Source organism: Tricharina praecox (assembly GCF_024521635.1).
Source record: "Tricharina praecox strain CBS 144465 chromosome Unknown BZA05scaffold_25, whole genome shotgun sequence".
Lineage (NCBI taxonomy): Eukaryota > Fungi > Ascomycota > Pezizomycetes > Pezizales > Pyronemataceae > Tricharina > Tricharina praecox.
The window spans coordinates 380,429-396,393 of record NW_026250427.1 but is presented as its reverse complement, the minus strand read 5'-3'; the positions used below and the strand labels follow the sequence as shown (position 1 = coordinate 396,393).

Here is a 15,965-nt window from a genome sequence, read left to right as displayed (position 1 = left end):
AGCCACTGCAAACGCAGCTGGCAGGCAAGAATCGCTGGAGTCGTCTAATTCGTCGCAGGTGGATACCCGTGCGGCGCAGTCCTCGCAGACTCGTAGTGTTTGTCACTGCTGGTGGTGCGATCTTATTCATAGCTACAACAAGTCTCCCCAACATTCTCCCAGTCTATTACACCCCATCTACGGCCTCAGCCTAACCGGATCACGCGGGAAAGCACTCGCACGCCTGATGTTTCCAAGACCGAGGAACAAGAAAACGACACGCTCAAGACCGATACCTCCTCCGGCGTGAGGCGGTGCTCCGTTGCGGAAGGACTGAACGTAGTCCTCCAGACCGGGAGAGTCGGGGTCGACGCCGAAGACCTTCATTCGCTCGGCGAGGAACTCGGCGTCGTGCACACGCTGAGCGCCGGAGAGGATCTCTTCGCCACGCATGAAGAAGTCTAAATACGTTAGCTAAGGAGCGGGATGAGGGAAGACGTGAGTGGTTGGTACCGTAAGAGTTTGAGTATAGGTTGTCAGCGGGGTCGGGCATGGTGTAGAATGGTCTCGCTGCAGATGGGAATTTGTCGAGAACGTAGAAATCAGTATCGTACTTCGCTCTGACAAGGCGTCCGAGGGTACGCTCCATTTCGGTAGAGAGATCCTCCAGGTTGGAGACATCATTGTGGCCAGCCTCGTGAAGCATTGCTACTCCCTGCTTGAAGGTGAGGACTAATACGTCCTTGCCGGACTCAGGGAACTTAAATTCTTCGATCGGGTACTGATCGCGGACGATGGAAATCTCCTTCGCAAAGTTCTGGCGCAGGCCCTTGAAGACGTTGACCAGCATGTCCGCCAGGACTTCCATCACTTCGTGGTAGTGCTCGTTGAAGGCCATTTCCATATCGAGACCGGTGAACTAGCGATGTCAGACTGCAGTTACACTGGGGCAGAGCGACGGCAATACCTCGGTCATGTGACGGTGAGTCTGCGAGTTCTCAGCACGGAACACAGGTCCAATTTCCATGACACGCTCGAAGCCACCAACAACGAGCATCTGCTTGTACAGCTGAGGGCTCTGTGCCAGGAAGGCATCCTTGTTGAAGTATGTGACCTTGAAGACGTTCGCACCTCCTTCACTGGCGGCAGCAATCAACTTCGGCGTGTGGAACTCGACGAATCCTAGCTTGAAGAGATAATCGCGGAACAGCTGACCCACACCTGACGACAATCTGAAGATCGCCTGATTCGACAGAATCCTCAGGTCGATAACACGGTTGTCCAATCTCGTCGACAGAGCCACCTCGGGAAGCCCAAGCTCCTTGGCTTTCGCCTCAGAGCGACTGGCGTCCTCGAACAGAATTGCGGGCTGTGCAGGCGCCTCGGAGACAATGTAGATCTTGGTGATGTGGATCTCGGCATCGGAGACACTCGCCGACTTGATCTCCTCGTCGACCTTCTTGACGGTTCCGTGGACCATCACGATGGACTCATTGTTGATGCCCGCCGCCCATTTGACCATCTGCTTGCTGACACTTCCATCGCCGGCGACCTGGAGCAGCGCCTGGATAGTCTCGAAACTCTGTCGGAGCACCAAGAACACCATCTTTGCGCCCTGGGCTCTCGAGTTCTGAACCCTCGCACGCAGGATCACCTCCTCCCCGTCATTCGCCGCGCTCAGCGCCGACAACTGAGCATAGGTGTGGCCGGGACGGGTCGCGGAGTTGTTGAGCGGCTGCTTTCCGTAGAACTCGGTGGCATGGTCGACGTTCGCTGCGTCACGGGCGGCCTTCTCAGCGTCCTCCTTGGCCTTGCGGGCGGCGGCCTTCTCGGCCTTCTCTTTCTCCTTCTGCAGTTTCTTGATAGCCGACTTGGTGAGGGGCTTTCCGTCGGGACTGTTCTGGCTGTCAGGAACACCGAACTCAAGATGTGGACATCATCGTGCTCACCCCAGAGGAACGTCCTCAGCTGGTGTATCCTCGACGCTAAGAGCGGCGGTCTGCTCGGTGGGGGGCTCGGAGGTCGACATGATCGGTGCGGAATGAATTGGCTTCGTCTTCGTCTTCGGCGGATGTTGGAGTCAGAAATCGAATGACCACACGATATGGAGGGGCAGGGCTTGGCGCGGGGCAGGGGCGACGCATGGTGTGACTCAAAGAACACACGAAGAACGACGGGAAGCAAAGGTGAAGCCGCGCGCAACATTCCCCGCGGCTCAGGGCTACAGCAACCTAGATTGTCGTTGTAAAGTTACATCTCGAGTCGAAACGTGAGGCTGCGGAAGTGTATAATTCATCGCAGATGACGCTCCAAGGTCGAACGGTATCGATGTAGTTGCCAGTGCCATCGAGGGAACTCCCCACACCCGGAATCAATAACCACCGCCAGGTTGGAACCTTTCCAACTGTTGGCTTGAATAACAATCACTGCTCGCGAGTCACGATTGATCCCTTCGCAGCGACATCACCAAGTCTTATCCACCGATCGAAGCGAGCCTAGTCTCGCATGCGGGCCGCAGCACGATCCTTGCCTATGACGCTTGAGTCGCCATAGCTGAGCTTCACGTCTTCCGCGACCATTCACATCCACCTAGACACACGACTTCACCAGCGCCAGTAAAATGGTGCACTCAACCTCTCCGGCACCGTTGCGTAGTTAGCTAACACCCATCAGCCTCCCAAGAAGCGCGCCGCCCCCTCGAAACAAAAAGTCCAAGCGCAGAACAAAAGTGCCGGCAAGCCCTCAGCGCTCGCAAAATCGCTCTCCCTCAGCGCCGCCGAAGAGCGCGAGGTGTCCGAGGCATGGTCCCTCTTCTCGACCGGCGACGCGATGAATAGCTCCGATGTTCGGAATGCTCTGATGTAACTACCGCATACTCTACTTCACTGGGGACACTATTGGTAACGGTGCGAGGAATACAGAGCACTGGGCCTCGAACCCTCCGCCACAGAGCTCTCCGAGATCCTGGAGGCCATCGTCGACGAGGACGAGGGCACAGTGGCGTACGAGCAGTTTCTAGAAGTTGCGGCACTAAAGCTTCGCTCCACATCCTCGCACGACGATAGTGAGGAGGTGGATGAGGCATTCAGACTGTTTACTACGGGGAACAGGATTACGATGCATGATCTGAAGCGCATAGCTGCCGAACTGAAGGAGGAGGTCAGTGAGCAGCAGTTGAGGGATATGATCGCTGAAGCTACGAAGGGGGAGAGCGGGAGAGGGGTTACTATGTGAGTTCTCCTTCTCCAAGGGGGGGTGGGGGAGGCGAGGCTAATAGTAGTGGTGGGCAGTGACGAGTTCGAGGGGGTCATGAGGAGGGCGGGTGTTCTGTGATGACTGGTTTGCTCGAACCTACCGGCGTCGTTTGGGGTTTGGCCTGGATGAATGGATTCTTGAGCAGGACCCCTGACCGACAATAATCCATTTCCTCGGCCCACTAGCACCAAGTGCCGAGTGATAGTGGTAACATCTAGATCATTCCGTTGCAAACCTCACCCACCATATAAAACCCTTCTTTCAGCCCGTCCTCGTCTCCTTCTCTACACATCACAGCTCACCAAGGCTACTCCCGCCTACTCTTGCCACTTCATTTGGAGTACAATGCCAAAAGGCAATCCCAACTTCGATCTCACAATCCTGTTCTACATCCCCTGTATCCCTCGTCTCCCAACCATCTTCCCCTCCCCTACCGAGAACGCCCTCATCAGCTCGTCCTCACCGATGCTTTCCAGCACATAGAGGAGCTCAACAAAGCCACAATCACGCTCGATCAGCTTCCTTCAGGCGAAGTATACATCCCTGACTTGCAGAGTATCAACCACCACAAAAGGGTGTGGATGTAGCCACCGCCAGAGTGTAGATACCTATCACGAAGGATGGAATTGGATTCTCGATGGATAGAACCACAACTCAAAGATGACCCAGCTATCGATGCGCCGGGTATTTTGAAAGACGACTCTACCAAGACGCCGACTTGCTATGCCACGAAGTCCGTCGGACTTCCAGGTCTGGATGAAGGATGCCGGTTTGTTATCTGCCCACATACCCAGTGATGCTCCGCCGATCGATTCTTTTATCCCGTATTCCTTCAGTGGGTATGGTCATCCAGCTCTATGACACGACCTACCCCTTCACGAAAACCTGCGTAGCCCTGGTGCTGCGGTGGGCCGGTGGCTCCATGAACCTATGTTTCTACGGCTCACAATCATGCCGGCGGTCGCTCCAAGCCAGCTATGTACCTACCTATCCGCTGGATCGCCAGTGTCTCGGCGCTCAGTACATCCGTATCAAGCAACAAGTTCCCCAAGTTTCCCAATCCTGCCAGATTGCGCTCTTATCAGCGCCGTTTCCGCAGGCAGGCAGCCTATCAATACGCCAATCCGATGTGTTCGCACCCAGCGCGAACCAGATCACGCACGCTCAAGCACGAGGATATCACAGTCGATGGGATCAAGCAGCTCTACCTAGGTATATACACAGATTGTGAAAGCGACGATGATGAGTACCGGATCAGGGTGGAGCTCTACCTAAGTACAACATCCCCACTGCCGACTCGTCCGTCCGTCGTCTTCCTCAAGGGCCGAGCTCCAGCGTCAATAACTTGCGTCTCATGGAGGCCGTTGCCGCGCTCCATGGCAACCTCGACGCACAAACACGGTCGAGCGAGACCGCATCATGGACGACTTTACCTTTGCTTTGCGAGCGGACGCGCAAAGGGAGGAGGGGCTGATCACTACCAACAACCTAACGTCCTCGCGAGAGGTACCGACGTCGCAACTACCGTCGCTGCCGTCTCGATGGTCTGCAACTACGATATCCCGCTCGGTGGTAATGGTCGGTCAGACCAGAAGACTTGCCTCCGTACACAGCGAGTGCTGCAGAACCGGGAAGTCCATATCCTGTATTCATAGTTCGACTACACAGCACGTACTCCTCTACTACGAGTACCTACGTCCTCCGGTGCTATCGTCATCTTAACACTACATCCCGGCAAGCCTAACTCTGACTCCTTCCTACACCCAAGCCCAGAAATTGGTGCTGGCGTTCTGGCTTTCACATCAACATTGGCAACTACAATTACCGTAGTGGCTCCGCGATCGAAGTGGGCCCACTGGCAGAGTACATGGAGAGCGATATAGTAGCCATAGGTAGTAATCCTAGCGGAGCTCTACCTACAACATCCCCACCGCCGACTCGTCCCTCGGCTGGTATCAAGGACTGGAAGGACGAGGTGGTGAAGTTTGAACCTGTTTTCGACCAACTGACGACGAACGACGAACAACGAACGAGGAACGAGGGCGTGATCGAGTTCCTAGACGGAAAGAACTTCACTACTGACTGACTGGTCACTAGAAGTTCACGGGATGGAGGAGGGAGGGAGGAGTGAGGCATGCATTGTGCCGCGATACTGTGGTGCCTCAGCAGTAGAATAACGGCTTGCGATGTACCTAGAGATACCAACGACTTCCATGTTTAATCTCTCTGCGTACATAAAGCTTGTATCATACGTATTTGAACATATCAACATTGGCAATCAGAATGAGTGAGTTCCGCGATTGAGATTGCGCAAATGACCTGGTTCGAGGCGTGCACGGAATTGGCATCGGCAACCCACCGGCTGCGGACAATGCTTGGAGCTTTAGACTACATGGACAATAACAGAGGTGAGGGTGGGGGAGTCCTTGAATAGGATCTGCTCATTGATTTTGATCACACCATGAGGAATACTAACAGCAGCCCCCCAGTGGTCCCCCATTGGTAAAGGCTACACGCCTCTATGAAACAGATTTAAGCTTTTATGCCTGTTGACGACTGCTTGGGGAAACCGCGTCTGCCCTCCTCCCCCTCCCCCTCCCACACACTCCCTCCCTCCGCCTAGACGCGCGGACGGATATGGGTATATGTATTGGTGTTGTTTGTTGTTGCCGGCGTTCACCGTACTCGTAGTCTTGACAGGCTTACAGACGTGAAATAAACTTGATGTGTGCCCTCCTCCTCCTCCTCCGCATCCTTCCCTCCGCCTCCATTCCTTCGGTCCCACTGGTCTTGAGAGAGAGCGCTACGACTGCGCCTGCGGCGAAATGAGCACGACGGAGTCACCTATGTTCCGCCACCACCGCATTAGCATAGCTTCGTGCACGAGCACCAGCACCGCACCAGCACCTGGCCCATCTCACAGCCCATCTCGCGATTGAGGGAGCTTACCGCGCACAAACAGCATCTCAGAGCTTTTCTTTATCGTCTATCCCCATTATCAGCCCCCACCTCCAGCCCATCCCCACCCGCAAGGGAAAGCTACCTGAAACCCCTCCTCATCCTCCTCGTCGTCGTTGACGATATACACGGTCTCCTCGACATCGGCCAGGACCAGGTTGCAATGCGAGTCGTACGCCTTGATTTTGGTTCGCTGTCAGCACCACCGCCATCATCATCGGGGGAGGGGGAGGGAGGCAAGGAGGGCGAACGTGGAGTCTCCCGCGAAGCTCGCGGTCGCCGCGCAGCTTGACGAATACCTGCTCGTCGAGCGAGAGGCGGACCAGGTCGAGCGGCTCGGAGATCGCGGCGGTGGTGGGTTCGGCCATTGCTTCTGCTGCTGTTTTCGTGTGTGTGTGGTGGGGTGGTGGTGCGTGGTGGGGTGCGTGGTGGGGTGGAAGGTGCGTGTGAGCTGGGGAACGTGAGGTTGAGGCTCAGGCTCGTGGCTGTCGTAGTAACAATGGCAGGGAAGCGTGGGAGATAAGATTAGATTAGATGCTCCAGATTCATGGACGCGACTCGTGACTCGCGAGTGATTCCTCTTAACATCTAGATATCCAATTAAACCCCCCAGATGGCCCGTCCCCCTCTCTTAAGTCCTCTCCTGTCTCCCCCGGGTATCGAAGCAGAAAGAAAGAAAATACCATACTGACACTGAACCTAAGTAATGGAAAAAAAAGGGAAACGCATTGCATCGCATGGAACGCAGAGAGAGAGCAACAAAAGGATGGCTTGTAAACTACAGACAAAAGAATCACAAAAGAAGAGAACCCCCCCCTCCCCCCCATTCATTCCAACTCCAGACACAATCGCTACATGAGGTATCTGAAAACGCTATAAAACTGAAGACACAAAAACTGAAGACACAAAAACTGAAGACACAAAACCAACCGAGTAAGAGCGTGAGAGGTATTAGTACCGGTCGGTGTAGAAGCCCTGGCTGTGGCGGTTGCCGCCGCCGCCCATGTATGAACCTCCGTAGTCGCTCTGCGGGCCCTGGTCGTAGATCGTTGCTCGGCGGTCGCTGTCGTCGAGCAGTGGCTCCTTCACTTCCCAGATGTTGGTCTTCGTGCCGACGCTGAATTCGAGGTCTTCCTTGGTGATGGAGTCCCAGTACTGCGCGGGTCAGCGAAGGAACAGGCGGGGGGAAGCGGGAGGGGGAGGGGGGAATTACCTTGTACACCATCATCACAGCCAACAGATTGCAGATAGACGAAAAGAACATTCCATCCAGGTAGTGGTTCACCTCCTCACAGATCTTGTCGGAGAAAGCGTAGAGCAAGACCTGTCCCACGGCGAAGAAAAACACGCCAAAAGCGATATCACCCAGCGGCCAGCGATCCTCGAGGGTGCCGAGCACCAGCATGATCTGGCAGCACACGTAGATGAACAAGAACAGCGCGTTGACGACGTACATGAGCACGAACAGCGCGGTGGTCTTTGTCGGGTCGAGGCCTCCGTAGCCGTTGAAGGTGCAGACGGCGATGGCGCCGGTGAGCATGAACATCACCAGCGAGCAGATGCGCATCAGCCAGACGGAGAGCGTCGTGCCGTCCTCGTACACCTGGAAGCCAATGAAGCCGTTGATCAGGAGACAGGTGCACGTCGCAGAGGTCAGTCCCGCCTGCGCCGCGACGAAGTACGCATATGTTTTGGAGCCGATCGGGATCACGCCGGAGTCCAGGCACAGCGAGAAGATGGTGAGTAGCATGAAGAGGTAGAAGAACGACGTGATTTCCTTACGACCTGTGTGCGCGCGCCATCAGCCATCAGTTCCCTTTTCAGTTCCTACATTCCCAGCTCCCCTTCCCCCTCCCTCTCCCCCTCCCTCTCCCCCTCCCCCCTCCCCGTTCCAAAACAAAATCAAACATACCAACAGCCGTAAACTTCGACCTGACATGAAACACCATGATGAGGCACATGATGAGAGCGCCGATGTGAACAAAGTCGCTTGCGGCCTGAAATATGATGGTATTTGCGGCCTCAATCGTGCGCGAGAAGCACCGCGCCTCGATTCCTGGCCGGTCGGCTGAGCCGTCGTACGGTCCGACTAACGCGCACAGCGGTATCGGCACCGTTTCGCACATGGACTGGAAGCTGCCGAAGGACATCGCTGCGACTGCGGCTGCGGGGGGTCGAGGGGCGGAGGTGTTGTCAGGGGGTGGGAGGGAGAGGGCGATGCTGCGACTGCGAGGAGAGGCGTGCAACGATGGCTGCAGTCCGTTCGTCGTTCGTTAAGGAGTAATATCTATTCTATGCCAAGAGCGGTATCGGTTCGTTTATGTACTGTACAAGGGCGCGGGAGCGATCGTTCTCGGTCGGTCGATGTTTGGCGCGCGCAGTGTTGGTCGGACTTTCACGTATCGACGTCCACGGCGGCATACATAAAGAAAGAAAGAAAGGAGAGCGGGGGAAGCGTGTTGTTGTATTTGTTTTTGTTTGAAAGCTTGCGGATCGTCAAGTCAGATTCGTCCAACTACGTCTGCGCGCGTATCGTTAACTAACGTTTGTGTCGCATCGGAAGGTGCTGCGGGTTGTCAGGAGCAACGCTTAGAACATCTCACTTGCTAACTATTGGCCCCTATTAATAGTTGGTTAGCATGCATTGGTCGGCCGCGGCCCGCCGGCGCCGTCAAGATGAACGAGGGAACCAGGACATTCGAACCTCGAAGTCCCAGTGGAGAAAACAAACAAAATATTTCATGATAGGCGGGAAGAGTATCCCGTCGACGATGGTCATAGCCATCATAGGTATCGGTATCGAGGTCTGAGAAACAGCATTGGTCGGATTCAACGCACAGTGACGGCAGTGATGGAAGAACAGTGTGGAGTGTACCTATGCGTCATACTACGCCATCTTAAACTTGTAAAATCGCCATTGGCTATGAGAGTTGGGAGACAAATAGAGTGATTCACAAACTCGCACTCGCGAGAGCTGTTTCATTCAATTCAACTGGTGTCTAACTACCACCACAATTGTCCAAATATTGCCATGATCTAGCTACAGATTGCATGCAATCAAACAAAAGAACCACAATTGCCCTGACGTCCAACAGTAAGACCGTACGCGACAACATCTCACACACAATTGTGTAGAATCGCCCCGCGGAGCATCCAAGACTCTACTCTACCAGCAAGCCCTCCCGAGTCCACAATCCACTCCACTCCCTTCTATTCAAGCAGGTATTCACAAACGTGACCCACCGCCCCCGGATCACTGATGTAGAAACAACACAACACAGAAAATCCCCAATTTTTCCAGCCAACTCGAACATCGCTTCGAACATCGCCTCGGACATCGCCCCAAGATCGTCATACTCGTACCAAATCATCCATTATAAATTGCAGAAAAAGAAAAAGAAAAACAACACAACAGTACATCCCGCACTCTGCATAAGCAAGCAAGCAAGCTACTTCTTGGCTACACCCGCAGTCTTCGACTTGAGCACTTCCTTCATGATCCTCTCGACCTCCTGTTCGTCGTATCGTCAGCATCTGCTACGTAGTCGCATGGATGAAAGGGTGGAACCTACGTCAACATCATGGGTCGGGACCCTCGTCATCTGCACACCAAAATGCTTCTGTATCTCATTGAGCTCCTGCCAGCTCTTCTTATCGTGAACGAAGCTGATGCTGACGCCGACACGTCCGAATCTACCCGTGCGGCCAATGCGGTGGAGGTAAGTCTGGGGGTCTGGCCGGCCATTCCCATCGAGCGGGATATCGTAGTTGATGACCATGGAGACGGTCGCCACGTCGATACCTCTCGCGAGGACGTTGGTGGTGATCAACACCTTTGCGCGGCCGCTCGCAAAGTCGTCCATGATGCGGTCGCGCTCGACCGTGTCGAGGTTGCCGTGGAGCGCGACAACTTTGTGGCCGTCGGCCTCCATGCGCCGCTGGATCTCGGCGGCGGCCTCGCGGCGCTTGACGAAGACGACCGACGAGCCGACCGTCAGGATGTGGTAGAGCTCTACCAGGATCCGGTACTTGTCGTCCTCGCTTTCGCAGTCCATGTACAGCTGCTTGATCCCGTCGACCGTGAGCTCCTCCTGCTTGAGCGTGATCTGGTTCGCGTTGGGCGCGAACACATTGGCGTATTGAACGACCTCCTGTGGAAACGTCGCAGAGAAGAGCACGATCTGGCAGGATTGGGGAACTTGCTGCTTGACACGTATGCACTGATCACCGAGGCCCTGCTGATCCAACATGTTATCGGCCTCGTCGAGGACGAACACCCTCAAGTTCTCGACCGGCAGCTGTCTCTGCCGGATCATGTTGTTGACCGTCCCGGGCGTTCCAACAACGATATGCGCGCCGATCTTCTGGCCGCGGGCGATCGCGTTCGGAATCGCGAATTGCGCCTTGACGTCAGTGAACTGTCCCATAGTCTCGACGACGGTCATAATCTGGCGGGCGAGTTCGCGTGAGGGCGCGAGACACAGCGCTTGGACGGTGGGCAGGGTCGCGTCGACGCGCGTGAGCATCGTGAGAACGAAGGCGGCGGTCTTTCCGGTGCCGGACTGGGACTGGCCGATCATGTTCATCGGCGGGTCGCTCAGTAGGAGCGGCAGCGCGCGCTCTTGGATCTTCGACGGCTTCTTGAAGTTCATAAAGTATATTCCGTCCAGCAGTTGCTTCGACCTAAAGATCATCACCGTCAGCGCACGAAGCGATGGGGGGGGGGGACAACGAAGGTGCGACTTACAGTCCTAGGTCCTCGAATCGCTTGACCGAGAATAGAGGGCTGTTGGGGTCTCCCTGCATTCCGGCCAGCTTGACGGCGACTTCATATTGACTCTCCAACAGGTCGGTCTTGTCTTCTGCGGTAGCCTCTGTTGTTGTGGTGGCCGCGGGAGCAGCGGCGGCGGCGGGGGCAGTGGGCTCTGCTGCTTCCGATGCTTCATCGGCCCAGGAGGTAATGGGAGCGGGCACTTCGGCAGCAGGCTTGTCGCCGGGGACGGGGCCCATACGAGAAGCGAGGGATGGTGGTTGGTCGGACATTGTGGTGGGTGATTACGTTCCGTGCGTAGAGATTGAGGTATGAGGGAGGGAGGGGTTAAAATTGGTCTATCGCAGGGTGCCTTTGAATCCGAGCGGGTATTGAAGTTCTCGAAGTATGTATAGCGGGAGAGGTTGTCGTGTAGCTGTCCAAAGTAGAGAAGACGAAGAGAGCTCGCTACCGGTCGCGTTGGCGGGGTTAGAGTTGGTGGTGCCACTAGCGCTGAAGAGCCTCATTCACCCCACCAGTGGAAGCCTCGCAGAGCTCATTCTGCACCGTGCCAGAAACGATCAAACGCGACACAGTATTGTAAGGTCCCATTCTGGCACGCACCGCTCCGGGACCGTGACGCACAATGTTAATCGTGAAAGGCTCATGGGCGTGAGGGGCCATGGGTTCTCGCATGGCATGGATTTTTCACTGAGCTGAGTGGTCATGGGCGGTCAATGAGCATTCGCAGGACATATTGCATGTAGAGTAGCTACGGTGATACTCGCGTACCTAAGGAGGCTCAGCTTCCCTCCGAACGGCCATTCTACACGAGCTTCACTTCACCTCCCACAGATGCCATCCACTCGCTCGCTAGATAGTTTACCCCAGAAACCTACCGAAATGCACCGCATGTACTCTACTCCACTGGAACGAAATCTGCATACGGTACTTCTTATGTACCGCCAAGAAGCTCCCTCGACCGAAGCGAGTTGCGCCGCATGACGAGGACGGCTGGATACATAGAGTCTCATGCGGCTGCTGTCCGCCACGTGCGGGGCGGGGGGCTCGGATGGTAGCGTCAGGGCGGCGAGGCGAGGCGAGGCGAGGTCTGCTCGAGATTGGTCACTACATACCGTACGTGAACGTAAGTGCATAACCACTGGCGTTCTGCGCCTTGCCGTCGGACTCGGGCATGGTGGGAGCTTGGGGGGGCGGCGGCACTCCCGTTATTGCATACGCATCACACTCGCCGACCTCGGATCTGCGCCATACGATCTTCGCCATACGATCCGGATTCAAAGTGATATCGCAACACAATTACTTCCACGGTCATAGCAAAGTAGGTACATACAGAAATGCAACCAGAATGTATGTATGTGCATACTTCATAACCAGAATCAACCAGCTCTCGTTACTACTTCGCAGCCGAGGAAACCATCCCAAAATAAAAACATCCAAAAAAGACAACTATCGAACTCAACCCCTCCTCTTCTACGCAGCACCGCCGAGCGACCCCGAGAACGCCATATACCACGACCTCGACGCCCCCCCATCGAGCCACTTCGCCTTCCAGCCGGTGCTATTAAAGAACGCAAACGTGCCCTTCGCATCGATGAGCGCGAGGTTCGCATAGAGAATGCCCTTCCAGCCATCATCGATGGCGCCCGTCTTCCCACGAAAGTAGAGATTCCACTCCTCGGTGACGAACGTCTGACCACGGATATACGGCGAAATAGCGGTGAGCGGGAGCATATGCACACCATGTATATACTGCGGCAGGTGACCAAAGTACGTCGTGTGCTCAACCTTATTCTCGAAGAGGATGCCGGAGAGCTTGTTGCCGACGAAGTTTGCGGGATGGTTCGTGTTCCCCGACGACAGCAGCATGTACTCGTTCATGCTGTTCTTCATGATCGCCAGCATCAAGTTCCCGCGCGCCTCCATGGCGGCATCGCCAACTACGTTGCCCCACAGCTTCATCGCGTACGCAAAGTTGTAGTCTTCCGACGAGGACTCCTCGTCTTTGCCGTCCCATGACTCGAAGAGACCCTTGGCCCACGAGTGCCCGTGGAACCAGTCGAAAGAGCGGGAGACGGGGAAGTGCGGGTCGAGGGAGGACGGATTGGCCACATCCCGGATCAGTGTGTTCACCCAGGGCCCGTTGAGCCGGATCCAGTTGTGGTTCTTGAGGTCGAAGTGCTTGTTCTCCAGGTAGGCGATGATCGCCGCTGCTTGGATGAAGTAGCCGTAGTCTGCATTCGGGGATGGGGTTAGTTGGTTGCGGAGATTCGAGGGACTGCAGTGGGGGATTACGCACGGAAATGGTGGTCGTTGTACACGCCTGCGCCAAACTCGACCTGTGGATCGCCGGTCTTGTAGATGGCATCCGTAACCACGCCCTTCCACTTAGTATCGTACACCAGTTTGTTGATCTGGGTGTTATTTGCGAAACGAGCGAAGGCCGCCTTGAAAGTTGGAACACATCAGCACCTTTCCAGCAGAACAGGAATTCATCTATGTTTACCTTCAACTTAATCTGACACTGCCTAGTCAGTGGCACATCCTTCAGGATCTCGCTCATGGTAAGACACATGAACGCATACTTGGCCATGGGCTTTCCGGCGAAGTACATGGTGTCGAGATTCGTCACATTTGCAAAGTCCTGGGTGAGCTCCGACTTGGCCACAGTGGAGAGACGGTTGAGGTTGGCGGCCGACCAGGTGGCGGCGCCGCCCGTGCGTACGGGGAGCCAGCCTATGGTGTTGGGAATTCCCACCTCGCGGAGACGCCACTGGTCTGATACTACGGCGGTCATGACGCCCTTGGCGGGGCTTTGCAGCTTCACCGCGGACACGAGTTTGGCGGTCGTGGTGGACTCGAAGGATTTGACGTGGTGGGGGAGAGCAAACATCAACTGTACACGGCTGTGTTAGCAAAGGAGGCTGGCTGGTGGTAATGGGATATCGGTGTGACGAACCAGCTCGGATGTGCCGGGTCCCTGCCTCTGGTAGTTGAACTGATAGCTTCCAGTGCTACCAGCGACCGATCCCGCAAGATCAACGGACTTGCAGTACGATCCCGCGGCGTTGTCGTACGCGGTCTCCACCGCAGGGTCCACGGTGGTGGTCTTGGACAGCTTGACGATCTGGATCAATCCACTGAACTTTCCACTGGCCTCGATGTGGCCATTGTTGATGACCACAAGATCCAGCGGAGTCAAAGTGGGCAGAAGCGAACTCGAGAACGCATAGAGCGCCCACACGGAGTCGTTCTCAAGGGTGATTAGGTACTTGGTGGCGTCGAGCCTGTAGTTCTCGACCTTGGTGAGGGTGCGGACCCAGACGGCAGTGTCGAGCACCGGCGTGAGGTTCGTAACAGTCGAACTGATGAAGCCCATTCCCTGGCACAGCGTCACCTCCATCTTGGCGGTAGTCCTGGACACCGACGAGTCCGCAAAGAAGGTGAGATCCGCGCTCTGGGTTTTGAGGTTCGCCATCTCCATGCTCGAGCTCTGGTGATTGAACTCCGTTGCTCCGAGCTGGATGGACCGGATCCAGATGGGCGAGGCGTACCAGCGGACGGCTCCCGAGGGAGCTTCCGTAGGGCCGAATTGGCGCTGCTCGGGCTCGCGGTGGTCGATTCCGAGTCCCCAGGGGGCGTCGAGCTGGTTGCTCCACCACACCTCGTAGGGATAGGTGAAGACGGGGTTGTTGCGGCCTCCGAGCATCATGTTGGCGAAGAACTTGTTGGTCTGGACGGGACCGGTGGACCCATCACTCATCGGCGGCAGCGGGATGGGGTGATTGGTCCGACGAGAAAACAGCGCCGGCGGGGCTGTAGTCGCAATGGGTCCGAAAATATTCGTAACGGTCTGTCGGACCGGAAGGAAGTTCATGTGGTCCGCCTCCGCCTCTCGCTTTGCAACAGGCGCAACAGGCGCAACGATGGTGGCGGGCCGGGTGTATGTAACCGCCGGCGCCACCCTGGTGGCAGAACTATCGAACTTGCCCTGAGTCCTTGGGTCCTCGGTGGGGAAGGGCTCCACGTTGGGATTTCCGCGAGTGTCGAGCTCAGTGTTGACGAAGCCCAGAACACGGACATCAGGGGTGGCGGTAGGAGCTTCGGGACTTGATGCGTGTCAACATCTATTCCACTACACAAGTACTTGACATAGAAGGAGGAAACCTACATCTGCACCTTCGAGTCTGCACTCGTGATGGTCTCCACGGGGACAGGATCGGTCGAAGACGGCGCCTCTAGGATCACTGGGGTGACATCGGGCTCAGGCTGTCCGGCCAGACCGCCCTCCTGTACGTGCTCTTCCATCTCTACAGTCGACGTTGTCGTGGGGCTCGGGCTCGCGTCAACAGTGCTGCCAGGGCTCGGGCTCGAGTCAAGAGTGCTGCTGGGGACTGGACGGAGTGACTCGGTGGTGAATCTCGCAATAGAGCTCGAACCTGTTGACTCGTCGTCCTGCTGCTGCTGCGGAGCAGGCAGGGCCAGCACATGCGAACCCCATATGGAGATCGAAAGGAACAAGGGAAAGACGGTGGAAACCCTCATGTTGGGTGAATATCAGAACTAGAAGTTAAACAAAAAATGAATGTGGTGGGATAAATAATGAGTGATGAATATCGCAAAGAGCGTGTGAGAGTACAATCAAACAGTCTCTCGGTCAATGAATGACAGGACGAGCACGATGGCTCAAAGGTGAAGACAGACAGAGCGATATCGTGAACACCAAGTCGAGAACCAACGGCCGGCCATCTAGGCCATATATATAAGAAGCCATCCGCCGGCAGCGTGGGCCGGAGGGGTGGGGGGGGGGGGGGGGGTAGGTATTCTGAGACCTGCATAGGGGGCACAAGTCAGTGCTTTCGTCTTCCTTTCTTCGTCCTCTTCATCTTCTTCTCGGAAAGACGCCACAAAAACAAAAGAGCCATAACCACATCCAGCGTCAAACTGAGCACGACCGAACGAACTCACCTAGGCTTGGGCTGCGTCCGTCCGTCCCACCCAC

At 55.8% G+C, this 15,965-nt stretch overlaps 7 protein-coding genes across 7 annotated transcripts; 2 read left to right on the top strand and 5 right to left on the bottom strand.

Annotated features, from left to right (window-relative positions):
• Window positions 1-63: 63 nt before the first annotated feature.
• Window positions 64-2,166, bottom strand: BZA05DRAFT_377896 (uncharacterized protein). Its single transcript, XM_051481845.1, has 4 exons — window positions 1,929-2,166; window positions 947-1,874; window positions 493-898; window positions 64-440 (listed from the first exon to the last, which is right to left on the bottom strand). Exons 1-4 carry the CDS (start codon window positions 2,006-2,008, stop codon window positions 178-180), a joined length of 1,677 nt encoding a protein of 558 aa, XP_051336615.1. The 5' UTR covers window positions 2,009-2,166; the 3' UTR covers window positions 64-177.
• A 180-nt stretch (window positions 2,167-2,346) lies between these two features.
• BZA05DRAFT_144048 (ef-hand superfamily Ca2+-modulated protein) lies at window positions 2,347-3,572 on the top strand. Its single transcript, XM_051478930.1, has 4 exons — window positions 2,347-2,602; window positions 2,653-2,840; window positions 2,901-3,209; window positions 3,270-3,572. Exons 1-4 carry the CDS (start codon window positions 2,600-2,602, stop codon window positions 3,310-3,312), a joined length of 543 nt encoding a protein of 180 aa, XP_051336614.1. The 5' UTR covers window positions 2,347-2,599; the 3' UTR covers window positions 3,313-3,572.
• An 837-nt stretch (window positions 3,573-4,409) lies between these two features.
• Window positions 4,410-4,832, top strand: BZA05DRAFT_317297 (uncharacterized protein; the record flags this gene model as incomplete). Its single annotated transcript, XM_051480400.1, has 1 exon — window positions 4,410-4,832. A coding segment is annotated over one exon (423 nt), but the record flags the coding sequence as incomplete, so codon positions are not given.
• Window positions 4,833-5,839: 1,007 nt separating this feature from the next.
• On the bottom strand, window positions 5,840-6,684 carry BZA05DRAFT_143972 (uncharacterized protein). The gene is made up of 5 exons (XM_051478928.1): window positions 6,444-6,684; window positions 6,278-6,370; window positions 6,184-6,220; window positions 6,000-6,078; window positions 5,840-5,973 (listed from the first exon to the last, which is right to left on the bottom strand). Exons 1-4 carry the CDS (start codon window positions 6,558-6,560, stop codon window positions 6,038-6,040), a joined length of 288 nt encoding a protein of 95 aa, XP_051336612.1. The 5' UTR covers window positions 6,561-6,684; the 3' UTR covers window positions 5,840-5,973; window positions 6,000-6,037.
• A 385-nt stretch (window positions 6,685-7,069) lies between these two features.
• Window positions 7,070-8,771, bottom strand: BZA05DRAFT_431462 (chitin synthase III catalytic subunit). Its single transcript, XM_051486191.1, has 3 exons — window positions 8,105-8,771; window positions 7,406-7,977; window positions 7,070-7,347 (listed from the first exon to the last, which is right to left on the bottom strand). The coding sequence occupies exons 1-3, from the start codon at window positions 8,340-8,342 to the stop codon at window positions 7,144-7,146; spliced, it is 1,014 nt and encodes a 337-aa protein (XP_051336611.1). The 5' UTR covers window positions 8,343-8,771; the 3' UTR covers window positions 7,070-7,143.
• A 663-nt stretch (window positions 8,772-9,434) lies between these two features.
• BZA05DRAFT_143926 (P-loop containing nucleoside triphosphate hydrolase protein) lies at window positions 9,435-11,509 on the bottom strand. The gene is made up of 3 exons (XM_051478927.1): window positions 10,940-11,509; window positions 9,765-10,875; window positions 9,435-9,704 (listed from the first exon to the last, which is right to left on the bottom strand). The coding sequence occupies exons 1-3, from the start codon at window positions 11,233-11,235 to the stop codon at window positions 9,642-9,644; spliced, it is 1,470 nt and encodes a 489-aa protein (XP_051336610.1). The 5' UTR covers window positions 11,236-11,509; the 3' UTR covers window positions 9,435-9,641.
• A 646-nt stretch (window positions 11,510-12,155) lies between these two features.
• On the bottom strand, window positions 12,156-15,759 carry BZA05DRAFT_407545 (endo-1,3(4)-beta-glucanase). Its single transcript, XM_051484639.1, has 5 exons — window positions 15,135-15,759; window positions 13,923-15,072; window positions 13,470-13,859; window positions 13,263-13,410; window positions 12,156-13,197 (listed from the first exon to the last, which is right to left on the bottom strand). Exons 1-5 carry the CDS (start codon window positions 15,506-15,508, stop codon window positions 12,437-12,439), a joined length of 2,823 nt encoding a protein of 940 aa, XP_051336609.1. The 5' UTR covers window positions 15,509-15,759; the 3' UTR covers window positions 12,156-12,436.
• Window positions 15,760-15,965: the final 206 nt, after the last annotated feature.

Bases quoted from the DNA above. Each gene is read 5' to 3' on its own strand.
- BZA05DRAFT_431462 (XM_051486191.1), bottom strand. From the start codon at position 8,342: ATGTCCTTCGGCAGCTTCCAGTCCATGTGCGAAACGGTGCCGATACCG. The intron at 7,978-8,104 runs GTATGTTTGATT...GCGCGCACACAG, and splicing joins GTCGAAGTTTACGGCTGTTG to GTCGTAAGGAAATCACGTCG. The intron at 7,348-7,405 runs GTAATTCCCCCC...TGACCCGCGCAG, and splicing joins CTGTGATGATGGTGTACAAG to TACTGGGACTCCATCACCAA.
- BZA05DRAFT_144048 (XM_051478930.1), top strand. The intron at 2,841-2,900 runs GTAACTACCGCA...CGAGGAATACAG, and splicing joins GATGTTCGGAATGCTCTGAT to AGCACTGGGCCTCGAACCCT. The intron at 3,210-3,269 runs GTGAGTTCTCCT...AGTGGTGGGCAG, and splicing joins AGCGGGAGAGGGGTTACTAT to TGACGAGTTCGAGGGGGTCA.
- BZA05DRAFT_143972 (XM_051478928.1), bottom strand. From the start codon at position 6,560: ATGGCCGAACCCACCACCGCCGCGATCTCCGAGCCGCTCGACCTGGTC. The intron at 6,221-6,277 runs GTAGCTTTCCCT...TAATGGGGATAG, and splicing joins AGGATGAGGAGGGGTTTCAG to ACGATAAAGAAAAGCTCTGA. The intron at 6,079-6,183 runs GTAAGCTCCCTC...GGCGGAACATAG, and splicing joins TGAGATGCTGTTTGTGCGCG to GTGACTCCGTCGTGCTCATT.
- BZA05DRAFT_143926 (XM_051478927.1), bottom strand. From the start codon at position 11,235: ATGTCCGACCAACCACCATCCCTCGCTTCTCGTATGGGCCCCGTCCCC. The intron at 10,876-10,939 runs GTAAGTCGCACC...GATGATCTTTAG, and splicing joins CGATTCGAGGACCTAGGACT to GTCGAAGCAACTGCTGGACG. The intron at 9,705-9,764 runs GTAGGTTCCACC...TACGACGAACAG, and splicing joins TCCCGACCCATGATGTTGAC to GAGGTCGAGAGGATCATGAA.
- BZA05DRAFT_377896 (XM_051481845.1), bottom strand. From the start codon at position 2,008: ATGTCGACCTCCGAGCCCCCCACCGAGCAGACCGCCGCTCTTAGCGTC. The intron at 1,875-1,928 runs GTGAGCACGATG...CAGCCAGAACAG, and splicing joins GCTGAGGACGTTCCTCTGGG to TCCCGACGGAAAGCCCCTCA. The intron at 899-946 runs GTATTGCCGTCG...TGACATCGCTAG, and splicing joins CTCACCGTCACATGACCGAG to TTCACCGGTCTCGATATGGA.
- BZA05DRAFT_407545 (XM_051484639.1), bottom strand. From the start codon at position 15,508: ATGAGGGTTTCCACCGTCTTTCCCTTGTTCCTTTCGATCTCCATATGG. The intron at 15,073-15,134 runs GTAGGTTTCCTC...ACACGCATCAAG, and splicing joins GCAGACTCGAAGGTGCAGAT to TCCCGAAGCTCCTACCGCCA. The intron at 13,860-13,922 runs GTTCGTCACACC...AGCCGTGTACAG, and splicing joins GACCCGGCACATCCGAGCTG to TTGATGTTTGCTCTCCCCCA.